This window comes from Lichenostomus cassidix, unplaced genomic scaffold, assembly GCF_008360975.1.
Source record: "Lichenostomus cassidix isolate B80296 unplaced genomic scaffold, HeHo_3.0 HiC_scaffold_33, whole genome shotgun sequence".
Taxonomy (NCBI): Eukaryota; Metazoa; Chordata; class Aves; order Passeriformes; family Meliphagidae; genus Lichenostomus; species Lichenostomus cassidix.
In genome coordinates, this window is record NW_028147632.1 from 754,899 (window position 1) to 773,217 (window position 18,319).

The window sequence follows — 18,319 nt, forward strand, 5'->3', positions numbered from 1 at the left end:
GTTGGAATTGCTCCTGAAGCTCTTCCCACATTCCACGCAATCGTAGGGCTTTTCCCCTGTGTGGATCACCTGGTGCTGCATCAGAGTGGATATCCGGCTGAAGCTCTTCCCACACTTCCCACAGTCATAGGGCTTTTCCCCAGAGTGGATCCTCTGGTGTTTGATCAGGGTGGACATCCGTCTAAAGCTCTTCCCACACTTCCCACACTTCCCACACTCATATGGCTTTTCCCCAGTGTGGATCCTCTGGTGCCGGATCAGCTCAGATCTCTGCCTGAAGCTTTTCCCACATTCCCCACACCTGTGGGGCTTCTCTGCCCTCAGGCTTCTCCCCCAGCTCCGAGCTCCGGCTGCATCTCCGGGCCTTTTCCTCCTCCTCCATCCGGCCACGCCTTGGCAATCACAAATCCTGCTTTGGGGGGAAAAACAAGGGCTCAGCGCCTTGCCCTGGGGGTTTCTCCTGCCCAGCTCCAGCTCTGCAACTCTCCCAGGGGTTTGTGTCCATAAAAACCCCAAACCACCACCATTCACCTCAAAACCCTCACAGGATTTCCCCTTCTCTGCTCTTTGCACTTTGGCCTCTTCAGGGTCTCCCTTCCCTACACTCATGGGGCTCCCGTGGCTCCCGGGCTTCCCTATTTTCCAGATCCCGCTTAGGGATGATCCGGGGCCTTTGGGGGTCCCAGGGGTCCCTTCTCCCCTCATTCTCTGCTCCGCACTTCCAGGGATCCCAGGCTTCCCCCTTATCCACGCTCCCCCCTCTCCAGCCTGCCGGGGCTCCCCCAGCTCCGCCATCGCCCCTCTCCGCTCACCCCACTCCGGGGCTCCCGCCCTTCCCCTCCACCGCTGTCCCGCGGGGACCCCATGCCCCATGTCCCCCTCCCACCCCGACACCGGGCCATGGCCACCTGCAGCCCCCAAAATATCCCCCAAAGCCCCACTGGCGCCTCAGCTTTGGCCTTCCGCCACATCCAAACATTCCCCCGCACAATCAAACCCTCCCAGCGACCCTTCACGAGATTTGGGGCTCAATCCCGGAAGCTGCGAGCTCCAAACACCCGCCCAGAAAAAACGCCGCTCGGGGACCCCCGAGACATTTGGGGCGACTTTCTCCTCCCCCTCACCTGCGCCATGCGGGGCGCCGATGCTCCCGGGGCCGCGACAGACAAAGAGCTCCGCGCTGCTTCTGCTGCTCCTCCTCTTCCTCTCTCCAACCTCTTCCTGTTCCTCCTCTTCCTCTCTCCTCCTTCCTCCTCCCGCGGCTCCTCCTCCTTCCTCCTCCCGCCTCCTCCTCCTCGGATCTCCTGCCTTTCTGCCGCTCCTTCCTCATCCCTCCTCCTCCTCCTCCATCCCTTCTCCTCCTCCCCCCAAGCCCAGCGCCCACCCTTTCTCCCCTTTTCCCCACGCCGTCGCATCCCGCGGGAGGAGCCGGGATGGAGCCGGGGCAGGTCGGGCTGGGGCAGCGCTGGGCTCCGGGCCAGGCCTGGGCGCCCCCCACGCGCCCCCTCCCCAAATTGGGCTGGCGGGAAGCGCTGGGGGCGAGGGGGGGGCGCAGGTGGGGTTGGGGTGGGGAGCGCTGGGCGCTGCGGGTCTGCCTGGGAACTGGAGAGTCATCAGCGCCGCGAGCTCGGATTGGATCAAAATCGCTCAGCGCCTTCTCCCATTGGCTCATTTTCACGGGGCTATTTTTCGGGGCTGTTTTTCTATGGGGTTTGGAGGTTCTGGGGGGCTCAGGGGAGTCTCAGCGCCTTTTCTGGGGTTCGCTGTGTGCCGTGTCGGGGTTCAGCTGCCTCCCAAGGCCCCCAGAGCGGGGTGACACTTGGGGACTGCAGCGGTTTTGATTGGCCCAGAACATCAGCAAGGTATTTTTAACATCTAATAGAAATTTAAACCCCTCAGTAGCTGTTGTAGTAAGCCTGAAGAAGTGTCTGAGGGGTGGGGAGTGGCACAAAGATAGCTCCTGTGTGTCCTGAGTGAAAGTTCTGGAAGTTTTTCATCAAGTCCAGCAGAGCCAATCTCTGATGGCTCTGAAAGTGATGGACATGCTGCTGGCCAGGTTTGGGTCAATTAGAGGTGCTAGTTACACCTCTGTGAATACACATTTGGGAAAAAATCAAAACAAAAGTAGGCACTCACTTCTTTTTAGCTAGCAGCCTTTAGCAAACAGGAATGATAAAAAAAAAATTGAGTTGATCACACCACCTAAAAACGAAAATTGTAACAGTCAGAAATATCCTTGTAAGATTAAATTTTTATTGATTTTAATTGGATTTGGTCCAATTTAGCTAATTTGATTCCATTTTTTATTAAGTTTAGAAAATTTTAATGGATTTGATTTGACTTAGTAAATTTTGATCAATTTAGTTTAATTAGTTTAATGAATTTTGTAAATTTTATTAAAATTTTATTTACTTTCAAATCAATTTTAATTATTAAGAAGAGTTGTTAAAGTGAAATTTTTATGAAAAGAAGTTATAAAAATTATGGTAAAGAAAAAATACAAGTAGATATCACCAAGCTATCAAAAGCCAGAAAATAAGTGTCTGCTTGTAATAGTGGAGCAGCTCACCCACTGAGTAAAAACATTCCCAACTGCCCGAGCAATGGCTCAGACAGTGAATAACCATCTTTTAGAAGATATCATTCCACGCTTTGGTTTAATAAATACTACAGACTTTGATCAGGGCACGCATTTTACATCCAGAATAATAATTTAGCTGAAGCCTTAGAGACACGGTGGGACTACCACATCCCACAGCATCCACACAACTCGGGCAGGGTGAAAGAATGAATAGTACCATAAAAGCTCATCTTACTAAAAGGTTATGGGTCAAGTGCCTTCCTTTGGCTCTGTTGAACATCAGAAAGGGGCTACTAACTCAGAGCATTCCTCTGGAATTTGTGATACCTAAAATAAAACCAGGTGACAAAGTGTTGACAAAAAACATGAAAAGAAACATCTCTAACCCCATGTTGTAAAAGACTTTTTCTAGTTCTTTAACCACAGAGATGGCGATTCAAACAGCAGAAAAGGATGGACACGTGTATTCCGAGTAAAAGGAGCAATTCAAACTAAAAACTAGATGGTCACCTCCGTTCCTAGAGAGCTGAAGTTACAACTGCAGAGGGAGAATTGACATCAAGAGTTGCCAGGATCTCCTGTTTAGAGGATGAGTGCCCTTGTTATTCCTTTGCTTGTATAGTATCTTGTTATTCCTCTGTATAGTTATTGCCACTTGTCTTTATTATTGTCTTTGTATGCATACCTTTATTTGTATAATTTGTCATTACTATATGGAGAAGTGGTATTACCATTGCAGAGGAGGCTACCCACCAAAAGGATTAAGTAGAGAATGTGTAAAAGAAGAACATTGCATTGCTCAGAATATTTTAAAAGATGCAGTAAAATTAGGGATAATAGAATTAGATTCCCCACAGTGGTGGGAACTATTTATCCACAGAGTAAAAGGTAAACTGGACAAAAAGGCTGAAATAATAAAAATAGAATGCAGGTTGAGAAATCGGGCACCCTGTAACACTCTGCCGGTAAAAGCAAAAGCTTGGGGCGCTCTCAAGCAAAGGTGTGTAAAACCCAACCTACAGTACGAAGCCCCTGAAGACTATCCCTGCTGTCGAGAAGATGGATTACCCTGCCGCTGGAAGCAACCCAGTGGGGCAGAGGAGACAGAGGGATACTGAACGGTGGGGCGTAACCGTACTCTTAGTTGTGCTAAGTCTCTCCGGACAAGGAGTACAGGGATCCTCATACTCACCTGCATGTTCAAAACGCCTTCAGCCCTGAGGGTACAGAAAAGGGTATGAACAAGCCCTAGCCTTTCACACCCATATGAATGTGGAGTGCTTTGACCATAGAGAACTCCAACCCTGCTCTATTTTGGGACATGATTTGTGGGTAGCACGAAATAAGGAATGTGTTACTACCCGTGCCTGAATGAGAAATAGTTATGGTTATTGTAGCTCCCCCGGCTCCAGAGGAGAATATGTTTGTCTTGCCAGATCAGGAATGTGGGGTTATTCAGATGGAGGGGGTGTTCAAGACCAATATAAAGAGGACTTAGTTAAAAATGTTATTACTCACTTAAAAGCCCAACCTCGACCCTCAAAACTGGAGTCAATTTTATAGAAAGAATTAAGAGACACATTAGAGAACTCTGACTTGAAAGACTTGAAACAGAGAACAAATCTATTCATAAGCCTTATGCAAAGAGTAGCTAGAGAATTAAATGTTACTTTTTAAATGTGGAGAATTGGCTAATAGAAAAGGGACATACAGACTTAGACAAGCTGTTTCTTAACACTTAGACAAGCTGTTTCTTAACAATAGCCGTACTCAGCTAACTATTGCCTAGATGCCAACCCTGTGTCCAATCAGCAATTTAGGGCACAGTGACCTTCCTGCAACATTAGGATAACAGTACCGATAGGGATGTAGAAGAACCAATAAGAATATAGAAAACTGGACAAAGTTAGTATGTATCCATATATAAGGCAATCAGCCAAACTTAGGGCGTTGAAGCAAATAGCCAATAGTAATACACGGTTACAGAATATGCATTACTTAATTAACTACACTATAAGTATGTATGCTGAAACTCAATAAACCTGAAGCTTGTTGTAAACTCATATTGGGTTGTCAAATTTTCCTTTAAATCTCGGCATCTATTCATAAGCCTTATGCAAAGAGTAGCTAGAGAATTAAATGTTACTTCCTGCTGGACTTGTGGAGGGCCCCAAATGGCTGAACAGTGGCCCTGGAGAGCTGAAGGATTGGAAGCAATGCAATTATTAATTTGGAATAAAACGCATAGATCTAGAGAAAACAGACCTGACGGGTGGATCCTCAGCCATGAAGCAGTGGGGCAACACTGTGTAGCTAGAGAAGGAAATCAATTTGGAAAGAACCTTGGAAGCACCCCCTGTAAAATGGTATTAACCACTAACTCCACAAAAAGTATAAGGTGTTGGTGGCCCAAACCTCCCCAAGGATGTTGGTTAGTGCATTGTACTAATGAAGTTATATGCTAGAAAAATGAGACAAATTCCAAGCCTTTTAAAGGAGTGACTGACCTAAAAATATTTTGGGAAAAACCTAGAAATAATAAGATAGAGTGGAAAGCACCAGATGATTATATAGGATTTGTAGTAAGAAAGCATACACTAAACTGCCTAGCAATTAGAAGGGAACCTGTACCATAGGGATGATACAACCAGCATTTTTTCTGTTGCCCAAACATAAAAGAGAATCTTTAGGAAGACCTCCATATGAAACCCTAAGTAGGGAAAAGCACAGCAATACTACACTGGAGGGACCCAAAAATGGAGTGATGAGAAATGGCCTCTGGAAAGAAGAATTGAATATTATGATCCAGTAACTTAGGCTCAAGATGGCAGCTGGGGTTATCAAACACCCATTTACATGCTAAACCAAATAATTTGACTGCAAGCAGCTGTTGAGATTGGAAGTAACCAATCATCTGATGCCCTGAAACAAATTGCTAGACAGTTAACTCAAACTAGGGCAGCAGTATATCAAAATAGATTAGCACTAGATTACTTATTGGCAGAAGAAGGGGGAGTCTGTGGAAAGTGGAATACCTCAGAACACTGTCTGCAAATAGGTGACAATGGACAAGCGATTATGAGAATTGCTGATGAAATCACAAGACTTGCACATGTACCTGTTCAGAAGTAAAATTCAATCTTACACGGTGACTGGTGGGACCAATTATTTGGGGGAGTTTGGTAGAAGAAATTGGGGTTTATATTCCTGTGTAGCCTAACAGGACTGTTATTTTTACCATGTTTAATTCCATGCCTTATCAGAATAATCCACTGTGTAGTCCAGAGCATGCAAACAGCAGCTATGCCCATAGACCCAGAAAAGCAACCTTTGGGAAAACATCTAAACTAATAATAGTAAGAACAGAAGAAACTTTAATATTGCAAGCTGCAGTGCAAGCCACTAAAAAGGCAGTTTTAATTTTAAATTCTAAATTTTATTAAGACACCAATCAATGAATTATCGAGAAGCGGGAAATTGTAATATATGCAGGTATGATTCCACGGCACCCAGCGAACCCCAAAAAAGGCGCTGAGACCCCCTAAGTCCCCCAGAACCGCCAAACCCTTTAGAAAAACAGCCCCGAAAAATAGCCCCGCGAAAATGAGCCAATGGGAGAAGGCGCTGAGCGATTCTGATCCAATCCGAGCTCGCGGCGCTGATGACTCTCCAGTTGCCAGGCAGACCCGCAGCGCCCAGCGCTCCCCACCCCAACCCCACCTGCGCCCCCCCCTCGCCCCCAGCGCTTCCCGCCAGCCCAATTTGGGGAGGGGGCGCCTGGGGGGCGCCCAGGCCTGGCCCGGAGCCCAGCGCTGCCCTAGCCCGACCTGCCCCGGCTCCATCCCGGCTCCTCCCGCGGGATGCGACGGCGTGGGGAAAAGGGGGGGAAAGGGTGGGCGCTGGGCTTGGGGGGAGGAGGAGAAGGGATGGAGGAGGAGGAGGAGGGATGAGGAAGGAGCGGGAGAAAGGCCGGAGATCCGAGGAGGACGAGGCGGGAGGAGGAAGGCGGAGGAGAGAGGAAGAGGAGGAGCAGGAAGAGGTTGGAGAGAGGAAGAGGAGGAGCAGCAGAAGCAGCGCGGAGCTCTTTGTCTGTCGCGGCCCCGGGAGCATCGGCGCCCCGCATGGCGCAGGTGAGGGGGAGGAGGAAGTCGCCCCAAATGTCTCGGGGGTCCCCGAGCGGCGTTTTTTCTGGGCGGGTGTTTGGAGCTCGCAGCTCCCGGGATTGAGCCCCAAATCTCGTTCAGGGTCACTGGGAGGGTTTGATTGTGCGGGGGGAATGTTTGGATGTGGCGGAAGGCCAAAGCTGAGGCGCCAGTGGGGCTTTGGGGGATATTTTGGGGGCTGCAGGTGGGCACGGCCCGGTGTCAGGGTGGGAGGGGGACATCGGGCATGGGGTCCCCGCGGAACAGCGGTGGAGGGGAAGGGCGGGCGCCCCGGAGTGGGGTGAGCGGAGAGGGGTGATGGCGGAGCTGGGGGAGCCCCGGCAGGCTGGAGAGGGGGGAGCGTGGCTAAGGGGGAAGCCTGGGATCCCTGGAAGCGTGGAGCAGAGAATGAGGGGAGAAGGGACCGCTGGGACCCCCAAAGGCCCCGGATCATCCCTAAGCGGGACCCTGGAAAATAGGGAAGCCCAGGAGCCACGGGCACCCCATGAGTGCAGGGAAGGGAGACCCTGAGGAGGCCACAGTGAAAAGAGCTGAGAGGGAGAAATCGTGGGAGGGTTTTGAGGTGAATGGTGGTGTTTTGGGGTTTTTATGGACACAAAACCCCTGGGAGAGTTGCAGAGCTGGAGCTGGGCAGGAGGAACCCCCAGGGCAAGGCGCTGAGCCCTTGTTTTTCCCCCACAGCAGGATTTGTCATTGCCAAGGCGTGGCCGGATGGAGGAGGAGGAAAAGGCCCAGAGATGCTGCACGAGGAGGAGCTGCAAACGCAGCCCAGGGAGCTGCGAGGAGGAAAGAGCCTCGCTGTGCAGGGAAGGCGGCCGGAGATGCAGCCAGAGCTCGGAGCTGGGGGAGAAGCCTCAGGGCGGAGAGAAGCCCCACAAGTGTGGGGAATGTGGGAAAAGCTTCAGGCGGAGATCTCACCTGACCCGGCACCAGGTGATCCACACTGGGGAAAAGCCCTATGAGTGTGGGGAATGTGGGAAAACCTTCAGGCGGAGATCTCACCTCATCTGGCACCAGAGGATCCACACAGGAGAAAAGCCCTATGAGTGTGGAGAATGTGGGAAGAGCTTCAGGCTGATGTCCACCTTGATCACACACCAGAGGATCCACACAGGGGAAAAGCCCTATGACTGTGGGAGGTGTGGGAGGAGCTTCAGCCGGAAGTCCAGCCTGATGCGGCACCAGGCGATTCACAGTGGGGAAACACCTTATGATTGCAAGGAATGTGGGAAGAGCTTCAGTGACAGCACCAAACGGATCCAGCACAAGAAGATCCACACCGGGGAGAGGCCCTACGAGTGTCCCAACTGTGGGAAGAGGTTTCAGAGCAGGTCCCATCTCCTCCTCCATGTGCGCATTCACACCCAGGAGAGGCCCTTCCGCTGCCCTGACTGTGGGAAGAGCTTCAAGCGAAACACCCACCTCATCACCCACCGGCGCATCCACACTGGGGAAAAGCCCTACGAGTGTGGGGAGTGTGGGAAGAGCTTCTCACAGAGCTCTCACTTGACTCGGCACCAACAGAGGCACCAGTGAGGGAAGCCCTGCGAGTGTCCCGAGTGCAGGAAGAGCTTCATTGCTGCTCCAACTCCATCCCCAGTGGGAAGATCTGCAGTGGATGATCCCCAGTGATCCCCGTGGGGCAGAATCCTGGTGACCCCCATTCCAGGTGATCCCCATCGGGTGAGGAGAATGTGTTTTAAATGTTCAAATTTTCTTTCTTCTCCTGCTCTGAGTTTGTTAGCAATAAATTCAATTCACATATTCAGTTCTGAGCCTGTTTTGTGCACAAAGGTATTTGATGAGGGATCTCTTAGCCAGGTCCTTCTATCAACTCAGGAAGCCTTGGTTCAATTTTCTCTCCCCATGGCGGCTGTGCAGGGCAGTGAGAGAGCAGCTCTGCTGGGTGCCTGGCATGGGGCCAGCGTCACCCCACTGCAATGTGCCATGGCCTCGTGTGGCCCTGTGCTCTGGAGCCAGCGCTGCTGTTGCTTTTTCCTTCCTGATGATTTTCTCTTTTGCATCAAAGGCTTGTGAAGTGCCCCTGCTGTCCCTGGCGTCCCCTGGGCCTGCTCCCCCTGGGCCGTTGCGGAGGCTGGGAGCTGCCGTGGGGGCCGTGGGGCTGCCCCGGGGGCTGCGTGCCGAGGCGGGGCCGGGAGGTGCAGAGAACTTGGTCGCTATTTGCAGAGCAATGGCGCCTTGGGCCCGGGCCCGTTGCAGGGCTGTTCCTCATGTGCGGCTTTGGCCTCGGCCAGCCCGGGGGGCACTGAGAGCGCGGGGCTTGGGCTGTGCGCTGTGCAGAGCCCGCGCCTCGCTGCCCTTGGCTGGCTGTGCTGTCACTCGGGATTGTCCCAGCGCCATTGCTGCTCGGTGCCAGCGAGCGGGGACAAGGCCAGCGCCGGTGTCGCCCCCAGGCAGGCAGGCAGGCAGGCAGGGCTTTAGTGGGGCAGCAGCGGCGCCATGGTGGGAGCGTGTGTGCGGGCCGGGAGCGGCGGCAGCGGGCGGAGCCCGGGGAGGCGGCGGCGGAGCTCGGAGAGGCTGTCCCAGCGCAGGTGGGAGCCGCGCTGCCTTGTGCCGGGGCTCGGGGCTCGCTGCGGGCGGATGGAGGGGGCGGCAGGGGGTCTGTGGCGGCTTCCTTCTCCCGTCTCCCCCTCTCTCTCCCTCCCTCGCTGGCTGTGGCGCCGTGTTGCCGCTGGCCTGAGGCCGCTGAGGGAGCGGCTGCCCGCGGTCTCCTTGCCGCTGCTGCCTCGGCAGGAGGCGGTGCCGGAGCAGCGCTGGCTCGTCCCGCTCGCTGTGGGTAGCACAGAGGTGGCTGCGCTGTCGGCGGCAGTGTGCGGGAAAATCCGCGTGGCCAGAGGTTTGTGTGCCCGCAGGAGACAGAGGAGTCGTGTACAAGTGACTTTATAGATGGAGAGAGGGAGAGGCCGTGGGGCATTTGCCATGGGTCTGTAAAACGCAGCCTCCTTTTTATGCTCGTTTCCCCGGCTGCGTTTCATTGTCCCTTTGCCCTCTTGTCACGCTATCTGGAGGAAAATGAAAAACTATCCAAAAAGATTTTTAATGTTAGCGTGTCAAGGCGTTACTTTATTATCTGAGCAGGATGTTGTTCTGACCAGGATGTACCACGGGAATGACCTCCTCTAGAGCCCGGGTTTGTAGAGAGAATCGTTCTATGGCACATTAATTTTGCATGGTTTCTCAGGCATTTTATACTGTCAAAACTCATAAAACGATTTTTGGTCAGTCTTAATTGGTCCCATGTTGCTTATTTTCTAATCTGTTGTTTAGTATTGGATCCAGATTTCTTCTCTTCTGATGCTAATTAGGTCTTCCTTCTTATCTCTCTTTGGCCAGGCAAGGTGTCTCCAAATAGCCAGAGGTGAGGTTTGGAGCTGATGTTCGTTAATGGCTGCTGATGGCCTTTTGTCTTTTGGTCTCCTCCTAGTGTGTTGGTATGTTAAGCTTATCAGACCTCACCTGGCGGAACAATTTTCGGGAAAAAATCTTAGAATTCCGTTTCCTGGGCTAAAGACAAACCAAACCTTTGACTGAAGTTTATACATAATATTTAAACTGGTATATATTTCCACACAGTGGCTGAAGTGCTTGGAAGGTACAGACTTCCCGGTCCGCCCACTGCCTGTGTCCCTTAATATGCACCCCTAGTTAGTGTAACATTCGGTATTCGTGGCTCTGGGAAGTGTTTGTTCTGCTTGTGGAAGTTCAGGAATGGAGCAGGAGCTTGACTTTGAATCAGTTCGTGTCAATTAGTAATATTTTCTGAAAGTTATGCTTTCTCCTGGTACTTTTTTCAGTGCCTTTCTCTAATTCAATCATCGTATAGTGTGATTCCCAACTGATTTCCCTGAATTTGTGGTAGCAAAAATTCCCCAATGGTTTATTACACTCTGTAAAGCATCCACAATGCTAACACATGTTGGAGTGAGGAGAGATATTTTTCCCCCACTTTTTTTAGTCAAGTTTTCCCAATATTTTGCCTTTTGGCATTTTCTTTGCAGCTGAACCAATTAGTGCAGCAGAGTCAGATCTCCTCAGTCTGGGCTCTGCCTTGAGCTGTGCAAATTCCATCTGTGCAAGCAGGCAGAGCTTGGGCTGAGGGACAGAGGGAATTGGCCCAATTGCTCCCCCAGGCCAGAAGGCCCTGCTCCATTGTCCAGCCTTTGCCCCAGCAGGGTTCATTTGCATTTCTAAAGCTCCTTCCTCTCGTGGCTGCCTGGAACAGAAACTTCTCTGCCAGGGCAGCCATCGGGTGACTCACATGTGGCTCTGCCCCCCACAAGCTGCTTTGGGGTTTTTTCTTCAACAGTATTGTATTAATTAGCTGCAGGAGGAGGAGGAGGAGGTGGGATTTTGTAGCAGGAAGAGGAGGAGGAGTAGTGACTGCAGGTTTTCTGGGTGTCATTTGTTATGAGTTATCTAAGGAACAGTGGTGTTCTTGCACTTCTCCATATTCAGTCATTAATTAAATTAAAATTAAAAAAATAAGTGTCTTGCTTGTTTGAAAATCACTAGCTTGTGGATAGTTTTTAATTACAGATTTTTAGGTTCAGTCCAGGGCTAGATGAATTCACGTCTGCATCCTAATGTACACAGGATGACAAAGTTGTTCTTCATTGGGGATTTAGCATCCTCATATCCATAAACACAAATGACTAAGAACTTGACTCCAAATGCAGACATCTCTTGTCTTACACCAGAAGATTGTTTTTTTTCTGTGTCTTCATTATTTGCCCACTGTTAGGATGTGTAGCCACCTACACACCACACTATTCTCAAATGATATGTTTTATTTATTTTGTCTGCTTTACTAAATGCTTTAACAAAAACCAAAAAAACCAAACAAAAAAAACCCCCAAAAACCAAACCACTTTTATGGTGGCTTTTTCCAGTGTAGATTCATCATAACCTCAGCTCCAGTGCAAAGACTGGAATTGCAAAAAAACTCTGTATAACCTTGAATCTATCAGACTGTCACAAAGACTGAATCCCACAGTAAAAAAAAAAAAAACAACCCAAAAACCACAGAATGAAATCAGTGGAGCTGCTTCAGTGCATATTACACACTGAATTAAAGGCGTCAGCCTCTACCCTTTTTAGCCGTGTGACAAAATTGTGTTTATAATACTTCAGCTTCAGAGCTGAGAGCCAGCAACTCTTTTTAATTGGAATGCTCACCCTGTTTCCTCCTGTGCCCTTAACGCCTCTCAGGATTTGCTCCCTGCACAAAAAGTATATATAGATGAGGAATATTTTTTTTACCTTATCTGCTGAAGTATTGAGTTACAATTTACATAACACTGAGCCATAAACTTGAGCATTAGCAGAGGGTGTTATTCCCAACAGAGGAGGGGAGAATTGGGGTGAATTCATACATTTTGCTGAAGCTGTCTAATGCATGGATGCACACCAGAAGCAGAAAGGTTTCAATCTTGCCCTGCCTTGCCTTGTTGGTATTAATTAAATTATGCATTTAGCCATTTCTTTAGCACAGTGCTAGGGTGTCTTTCGTGGAGGACTGTCTGAGGACTAGTGAGCTACTGTGCCTGAAACAGAAAGTAAAAGGAGAAGAGTTACAGTGTGAGACAATCTATTCAAGCCTTGTTTTGGGTGTGTTTGGAACACCAGATTGATTCACCCCCACTGGACATGGGCACTGCATCACTTCTGTGGTGTTCCTATAAAGTGAGTACCTTCCAGTGCCTCCCTCTACTCAGCTGCACATTTTAAGTTGCATCCCCAGACAAACAGCATGCACAAGCCCACTGAACCCCCTGCTCTGACTTAAATTAAAGAGCACAGAGGTCCTGTGAGATGTTTTTCCTCATGTAAGAGGCAGCTGAATGTAGTGGTCTTCAGGACCTGGGGGAATTGTCCTGTGCCAGCCCAAGAGATGTGAGGGTGCTGTGGATCTGTGTCTGCAGACGCAGCCAGGAGTGAGGCTGAGCACAGATTGTCCTCAGGCACATGCAGTGCACACACATCCACACTCACGAGTGCAGCCACAAAATCCATGTAGGGAATAATGCCTGGATGCTGCAGGAGCTACCCTGGTCAGCCTAAGGGGGGTGGGAATTTGAAATGTTTTGATTGCTGTGTCTTTTCTATTCACAGAAAAGACCCCCAGCAGACAAAGGGTCACAGGTACAGTATGTCTTTCTAGCTATACCCACATTCTATGGGGAGGGGACAACCACACTGATTGTTTTTCTACCCGTGATTTCATGAAGGCATGTGCAATTGGTTTGGTTTTGCTCGAGGATTCATCACAGGGTGGCTGAGCCTCCAAAGGGAGCATCTTTTGTGTATTGCCAGGCACTTGTCTGCTATACTGAGTTGTGAGAGAGATCAGATCAAGAGTCTTGGCCTGGTAGAAACTTTTCCTTACATGTCAATAGTCCTACAAGAGAAATGACGAATGATTTATTTCAGCCTTGATTCAAAAAATTATTTCAAGGCTCATAATTCAAGGGCACATTGCATACCTTATAGCCAAGGCCTCAAAGGTTTAAAATAAATAATTTAAAATTATTTTTCTTACTTTAATCTTACAGATTTCAGTATTCACCAAACACACTTTAGCCCCTCAACGTTCAGTTTTTCAAGGATGGAATCCATTGGTGTGGAACAAACCACTCTGTATCATGGTCTCAGTAGACACTGGCATGAATTTCCAGCACAACAGCCAGTCCTAGACAGTGTGATGGCCTGGAAGTGAGGAGATGGACCTTCTTTTCTCCTCTACTGCCCTGTGCTCAGTCGTATTTTCTCCCTGTTCAAAAACCTGCCTCCTATAAAGAATCATTATTACCTCTCCAATCAATGTATGTAAAGCTTGACTTTAGTGATGCCCATGAAGTCCCTTGAGGCACAGAAATGACTGATACCAGGATAGTGTGAGATGTAATTTTATTTTTTCTTAAACTCTCTCATAGTTGTGTAACTGCTGGTTAATTTTTCCACCAATAACGATTAGGTTAAGAATTTCTTCTCTTCAGCTAAGAAGCACCTCATCAATACGACTCACATTACTGGGTTTGTCTGTTCTCTCCCTACCAGGGTCCCTGTGGTGTACCTGGTATCCCTGGACCACAGGGGCCTCCTGGCCAGGATGTAAGTAAAATAAAAGTGCATGTGCTCAAGAAATTTGTCAGTGCTTGAATCTAATTGCCTTAAAAATTTATGTTGATAATCAACTGTAGTCATTGAGTGTTACTAGGATTGTCCAAGGGAGACGATTTGAAGGAGTGGAGCTTTTGCAACTTAGGATGTCAAAGGAAAAAAAACAACTGGAATAAGGAGGATTGCTTCAAGAAAAGTGGTGGACATCACCACTGAACCATTTTGCAATGACACTGGAGAAGGGACTTGGCAGCATACACTAAAGAAAGATCCCACACTGGGAAAGGACTGTGGTTAGGCTGTCTAGGAACTTCTTAGAGTCCACTGAGATAAGTACCCTGTAGTATTTCTGTTAAAACAGGGTCACAGCTGTTAAAAAAGTTCTTTATGAGTTCATTTTGCTGCTGCTATTGTGCATGTTTGAGGACATTTTAACCTCTTGGTCCATTGCTGTCTCAGCAGGTGAGTCATGGAACTGAGGAATAGAGAGGAAGGTGGCAGACTCCCAGATGGAAAGCTGGCCCCACTCTCTGCCTGCTTCTGCTTCAGTGCTGCGTCAGAAAGAGGAGAATTTTTTCCTCTGTGATGTGGAAAACAGTCCTGTGAAGGAGGCTCTGAAGTTTTTGAAGGGTTTGATCTTTGGGTTTGTGCCTGTTGAGGGAACACTAGGAGGAGGGGGAAATGACCTTCTGTATCTCCCCTTCTCAGTGCTGCTCCATGGTGCTGTCATGTCTGAAATGGGTACCAGTTCTCACCAACTCCACAGCAAGAGATTTTCAACCCTCCTGTGGCTTTATTGACATCCATCAGGTGGCCTGAAGGGGGTACTTTCCAGTGGGAAGAAGGTCTAGTTTTCTTCCCACCTACTTCTTGCCCAGAGAGATGTGGATGCCTCATCCCTGGAAGTGTTCAAGGGCAGGCTGGATGAGGCTCTGAGCAAGCTGGGATAGTGAACGTGTCCTGGCCCACGGCAGGAGGTTGGAATTGGGTGACCTTTAAGGTTCCTTCCAACCCAAACCACTGTAACATTCTGTGATTCTATACTTTGTCACAAGACAAATGATTATTCCAGGCTATTCTTCCACAGCCCCTGAGAGTTGAAATGGTCCTTTGCCACCATCACCCTGTGTCCCTGAGCAGCCAGAGATTTGGGATTGATTGTGTCCTTCTGCCTGTCCTAGATCATGACACTTTGCTGCAGATGTTTGAGATTTTTAATCAAGAGGTTTTGAACAGGAGATAGGATAGATGGGTTTATTAGAGCGGTACTGTGTGAGGAAAGTGTCAGAGGCAGCTTTTTGGAGTCTCTTTCTGCCTCTACTCAGATCAGAATTGGCTGGTCAACTCTTGGAGATGCAGCACTAAGGTCTTTACATTTTTCTTTTCCCTGCAGAAAATTGACCCAAACACAGCCATTCCTCAGGCTACTTATAAAACACATTCTCCATTACACTCACTGCTTTAATTGCACTCAGTATGTCTTTTACCTTAGGTCCTTTCTGTATTGTTTGATCACCTATTAAGCAGGAGGGTCCCATGGCGGCCGTGGGGCACAGGGGGTGCGGAGTGGGGATCTGGGGTGACCCCCGGAGCTCTGGGATCGATTGGGGTGCTGTGGGAACCCCTGACCTGTGCCCTGCACACACAGGGGTTTTCCAGTGGCTGGGAAAGGCCGAGTGTCACTTCATTAACAGCACGGAGAAGGTGAGGTTCGTGGTGAGGGCAATCTACAGCGGGGTGGAGGGTGTGAGGTTCGACAGCAATGTGGGGAAATACGTGGGGTTCACCCCGTATGGAGAGAAATGGGCCCAGCATTGGAACAGCAACGCAAATGAAATGGAGTACAAGACAGGCTCAGGTGGACTTGTGCTGCCAGCACAACTACAAGATCGTCACCCTGCTCAGCGTGGAGCGCAGAGGTGAGCGTGGGGCAGAGGTGTCCCCTCAGGCTCTGCCCTGGCAATGACCCTGCAGCCCCTCAAACCCTCCCTGGGAATCACCCAGAGCTCTCAGCCCTCCTTGTGCCAAACCGGGGGATTCTTGCTCTTCTCAGTGAGTCCTGTGGCTGTCCCCATCCATCCCATTTGATCCCAGTCCCCCCAGTCCATCCCAGTCCCCTCTCAGTGCATCCATTTCAGCCAAGCGTGAAGATGACGCTTCTCAGATAATCATAGCGAACGTCTCTGAGAACTGATCAGTTGCCAAGCAGTGCCGAGTTCCCTGCGCTGGACTTAGATTGCCAGTGCCACGGAATTCACTCCCAGTTCCTCCCAGTGCCACCACAGCCATTCCCTGTTCCACCACAGTCCTTCTCAGTCCCTCTAAACCCAATCCCAGTCCACTCGCACTCCACTCCCAGACCTACACCCTCTCTTCCAGTGCCCTACCAGTGCTCTGCAATTCATTCACTTCTCTCCCAGCTCCTGCCAGTGCCACCACAGTCACTCCCAGTGCCACTGCACTCGCTCCCAGTCTTTGTAATCCTATTACCAGTCCACTCCCTGACCTCCACCGTCTCTCCCAGTGCCCTCCCCATGCCCCCCAACCCACTCCCCTCTCTCACACTGCACCCCATTCCCTCCCACTCCATTCCCAGTCCCTCCCAGTCCTTCTAATCCCAATCCCAGTACATTCCCACTCCACTCCCAGACCTCCACCCTCTCTCCCACTACCGTCCAATGCCCACAATCCACTCCCCTCTCTCACAGTCCATTCCAAGTCCCACCCACTCCATTCCCAGTCCCCACCCCTCCCAGCTCTCTCCCAGCGCCCCCCCAGCTAAACCCAGTGTCTCCCCTCTCTCTCCCAGTGCCCCCCAGCGTGTCCATCTCGCTGGTGCCCTCGAGCTCCCAGCCCCAGCCCGGCCGCCTGCTGTGCTCCGTGATGGATTTCTACCCTGCGCAGGTGCAGCTGAGGTGGTTCCAGGCCCAGCAGGAGCTCTTGGAGCAAGTGATGACCACCGACCTGCTCCCCAACGGGGACTGGACCTACCAGCTGCTGTTGCTGCTGGAAACGCCCCCCCCGGCGCGGGGTCACCCCCTTTTCTCTGCCCACAGAGCTCCTGAGCCGCCGCCGGCCGCAGCCCCTCCCTGTGGTCTCGGGCCCAGCCGGGACCCCCCGCTCTGTCCCCGCGCTGATTTTAGGGGGGTCGTGTGTCCCCCCAGTCCTGCTGTCACTCTAACCCCAACTGGCTGCTCCCAGTGCTCCCAATAAAGCTTCCCAGTTGGCTCCGCTCGCGTTTCTTGGGGGGCACTGGGGAGGGAATTGGGGAGACGCCGCGGTGGGGCTGTGATTGGGGAGCAGACCTGACCCTGGGATGGATCGGGAATAGGGAACCACGTGAGTCCCCAAGGGTCACCCCGCTCTGGGGGCCTTGGGAGGCAGCTGAACCCCGACACGGCACACAGCGAAGCCCAAAAAAGGCGCTGAGACCCCCTGAGCCCCCCAGAACCTCCAAACCCCAGAGAAAAATAGCCCCGAAAAATAGCCCCGCGAAAATGAGCCAATGGGAGAAGGCGCTGAGCGATTCTGATCCAATCCGAGCTCGCGGCGCTGATGACTCTCCAGTTCCCAGGCAGACCCGCAGCGCCCAGCGCTCCCCACCCCAACCCCACTTGCGCCGCCCCCTCGCCCCCAGCGCTTCCCGCCAGGCCAATTTGGGGAGGGGGTGCGTGGGGGGAGCCCAGGCCTGGCCCGGAGCCCAGCGCTGCCCCAGCCCGACCTGCCCCGGCTCCATCCCGGCTCCTCCCGCGGCATGCGACGGCGTGGGGAAAAGGGGGGGAAAGGATGGGCGCTGGGCTTGGGGGGAGGAGGAGAAGGGATGGAGGAGGAGGAGGAGGGATGAGGAAGGAGCGGGAGAAAGGCCGGAGATCCGAGGAGGACGAGGAGGGAGGAGGAAAGAGGAGGAGCCGCGGGAGGAAGGAGGAGAGAGGAAGAGGAGGAACAGGAAGAGGTTGGAGAGAGGAACAGGAAGAGCAGCAGAAGCAGCGGGGAGCTCTTTGTCTGCCGCGGCCCTGGGAGCATCGGCGCCCTGCATGCCGCATGTGAGGGGGAGGAGGAAGTCGCCCCAAATGTCTCGGGGGTCCCCGAGCGGCGTTTTTTCTGGGCGGGTGTTTGGAGCTCGCAGCTTCCGGGATTGAGCCCCAAATCTCGTGAAGGGTCGCTGGGAGGGTTTGATTGTGCGGGGGGAATGTTTGGATGTGGCGGAAGGGCAAAGCTGAGGCGCCAGTGGGGCTTTGGGGGATATTTTGGGGGCTGCAGGTGGCAATGGCCCGGTGTCGGGGTGGGAGGGGGACTTGGGGCATGGGGTGCCCCCTAGAGAGCGGTAGAGGGGAAGGGTGGGAGCCCCGGAGTGGGGTGAGCGGAGAGGGGCGATGGCGGAGCTGGGGGAGCCCCGGCAGGCTGGAGAGGGGGGAGCGTGGATAAGGGGGAAGCC

General features: G+C 51.4%; 3 protein-coding genes and 2 pseudogenes across 5 annotated transcripts in view; 3 read left to right on the forward strand and 2 right to left on the reverse strand.

Annotated features, from left to right (window-relative positions):
* The window catches only part of LOC146421318 (uncharacterized), a 2,486-nt gene extending 1,515 nt beyond the window's left edge, over window positions 1-971 (reverse strand). Inside the window, exon 1 of the mRNA XM_085047113.1 lies at window positions 942-971. Coding sequence (XP_084903239.1) covers window positions 942-971 — 30 coding nt within the window. The remainder of the gene's footprint in view (window positions 1-941) is intronic.
* Window positions 1-1,508, reverse strand: part of LOC146421312 (uncharacterized) — a 107,251-nt gene extending 105,743 nt beyond the window's left edge. The window contains exon 1 of the mRNA XM_085047110.1: window positions 1,125-1,508. Coding sequence (XP_084903236.1) covers window positions 1,125-1,415 — 291 coding nt within the window. The 5' untranslated portion in view covers window positions 1,416-1,508. The remainder of the gene's footprint in view (window positions 1-1,124) is intronic.
* The window catches only part of LOC146421311 (uncharacterized), a 141,095-nt gene that overhangs the window by 118,695 nt on the left and 4,081 nt on the right, over window positions 1-18,319 (forward strand). The window lies entirely within an intron of this gene.
* The window catches only part of LOC146421319 (uncharacterized), a 53,815-nt pseudogene continuing 42,083 nt past the window's right edge, over window positions 6,588-18,319 (forward strand). Inside the window, exons 1-3 of the transcript XR_014848720.1 lie at window positions 6,588-6,711; window positions 7,426-8,276; window positions 9,362-9,364. The product of XR_014848720.1 is annotated as an uncharacterized LOC146421319 (transcript). The remainder of the gene's footprint in view (window positions 6,712-7,425; window positions 8,277-9,361; window positions 9,365-18,319) is intronic.
* Window positions 14,545-17,097, forward strand: LOC146421320 (class II histocompatibility antigen, B-L beta chain pseudogene; annotated as a pseudogene). Its single transcript, XR_014848625.1, has 2 exons — window positions 14,545-15,803; window positions 16,694-17,097. The product of XR_014848625.1 is annotated as a class II histocompatibility antigen, B-L beta chain pseudogene (transcript).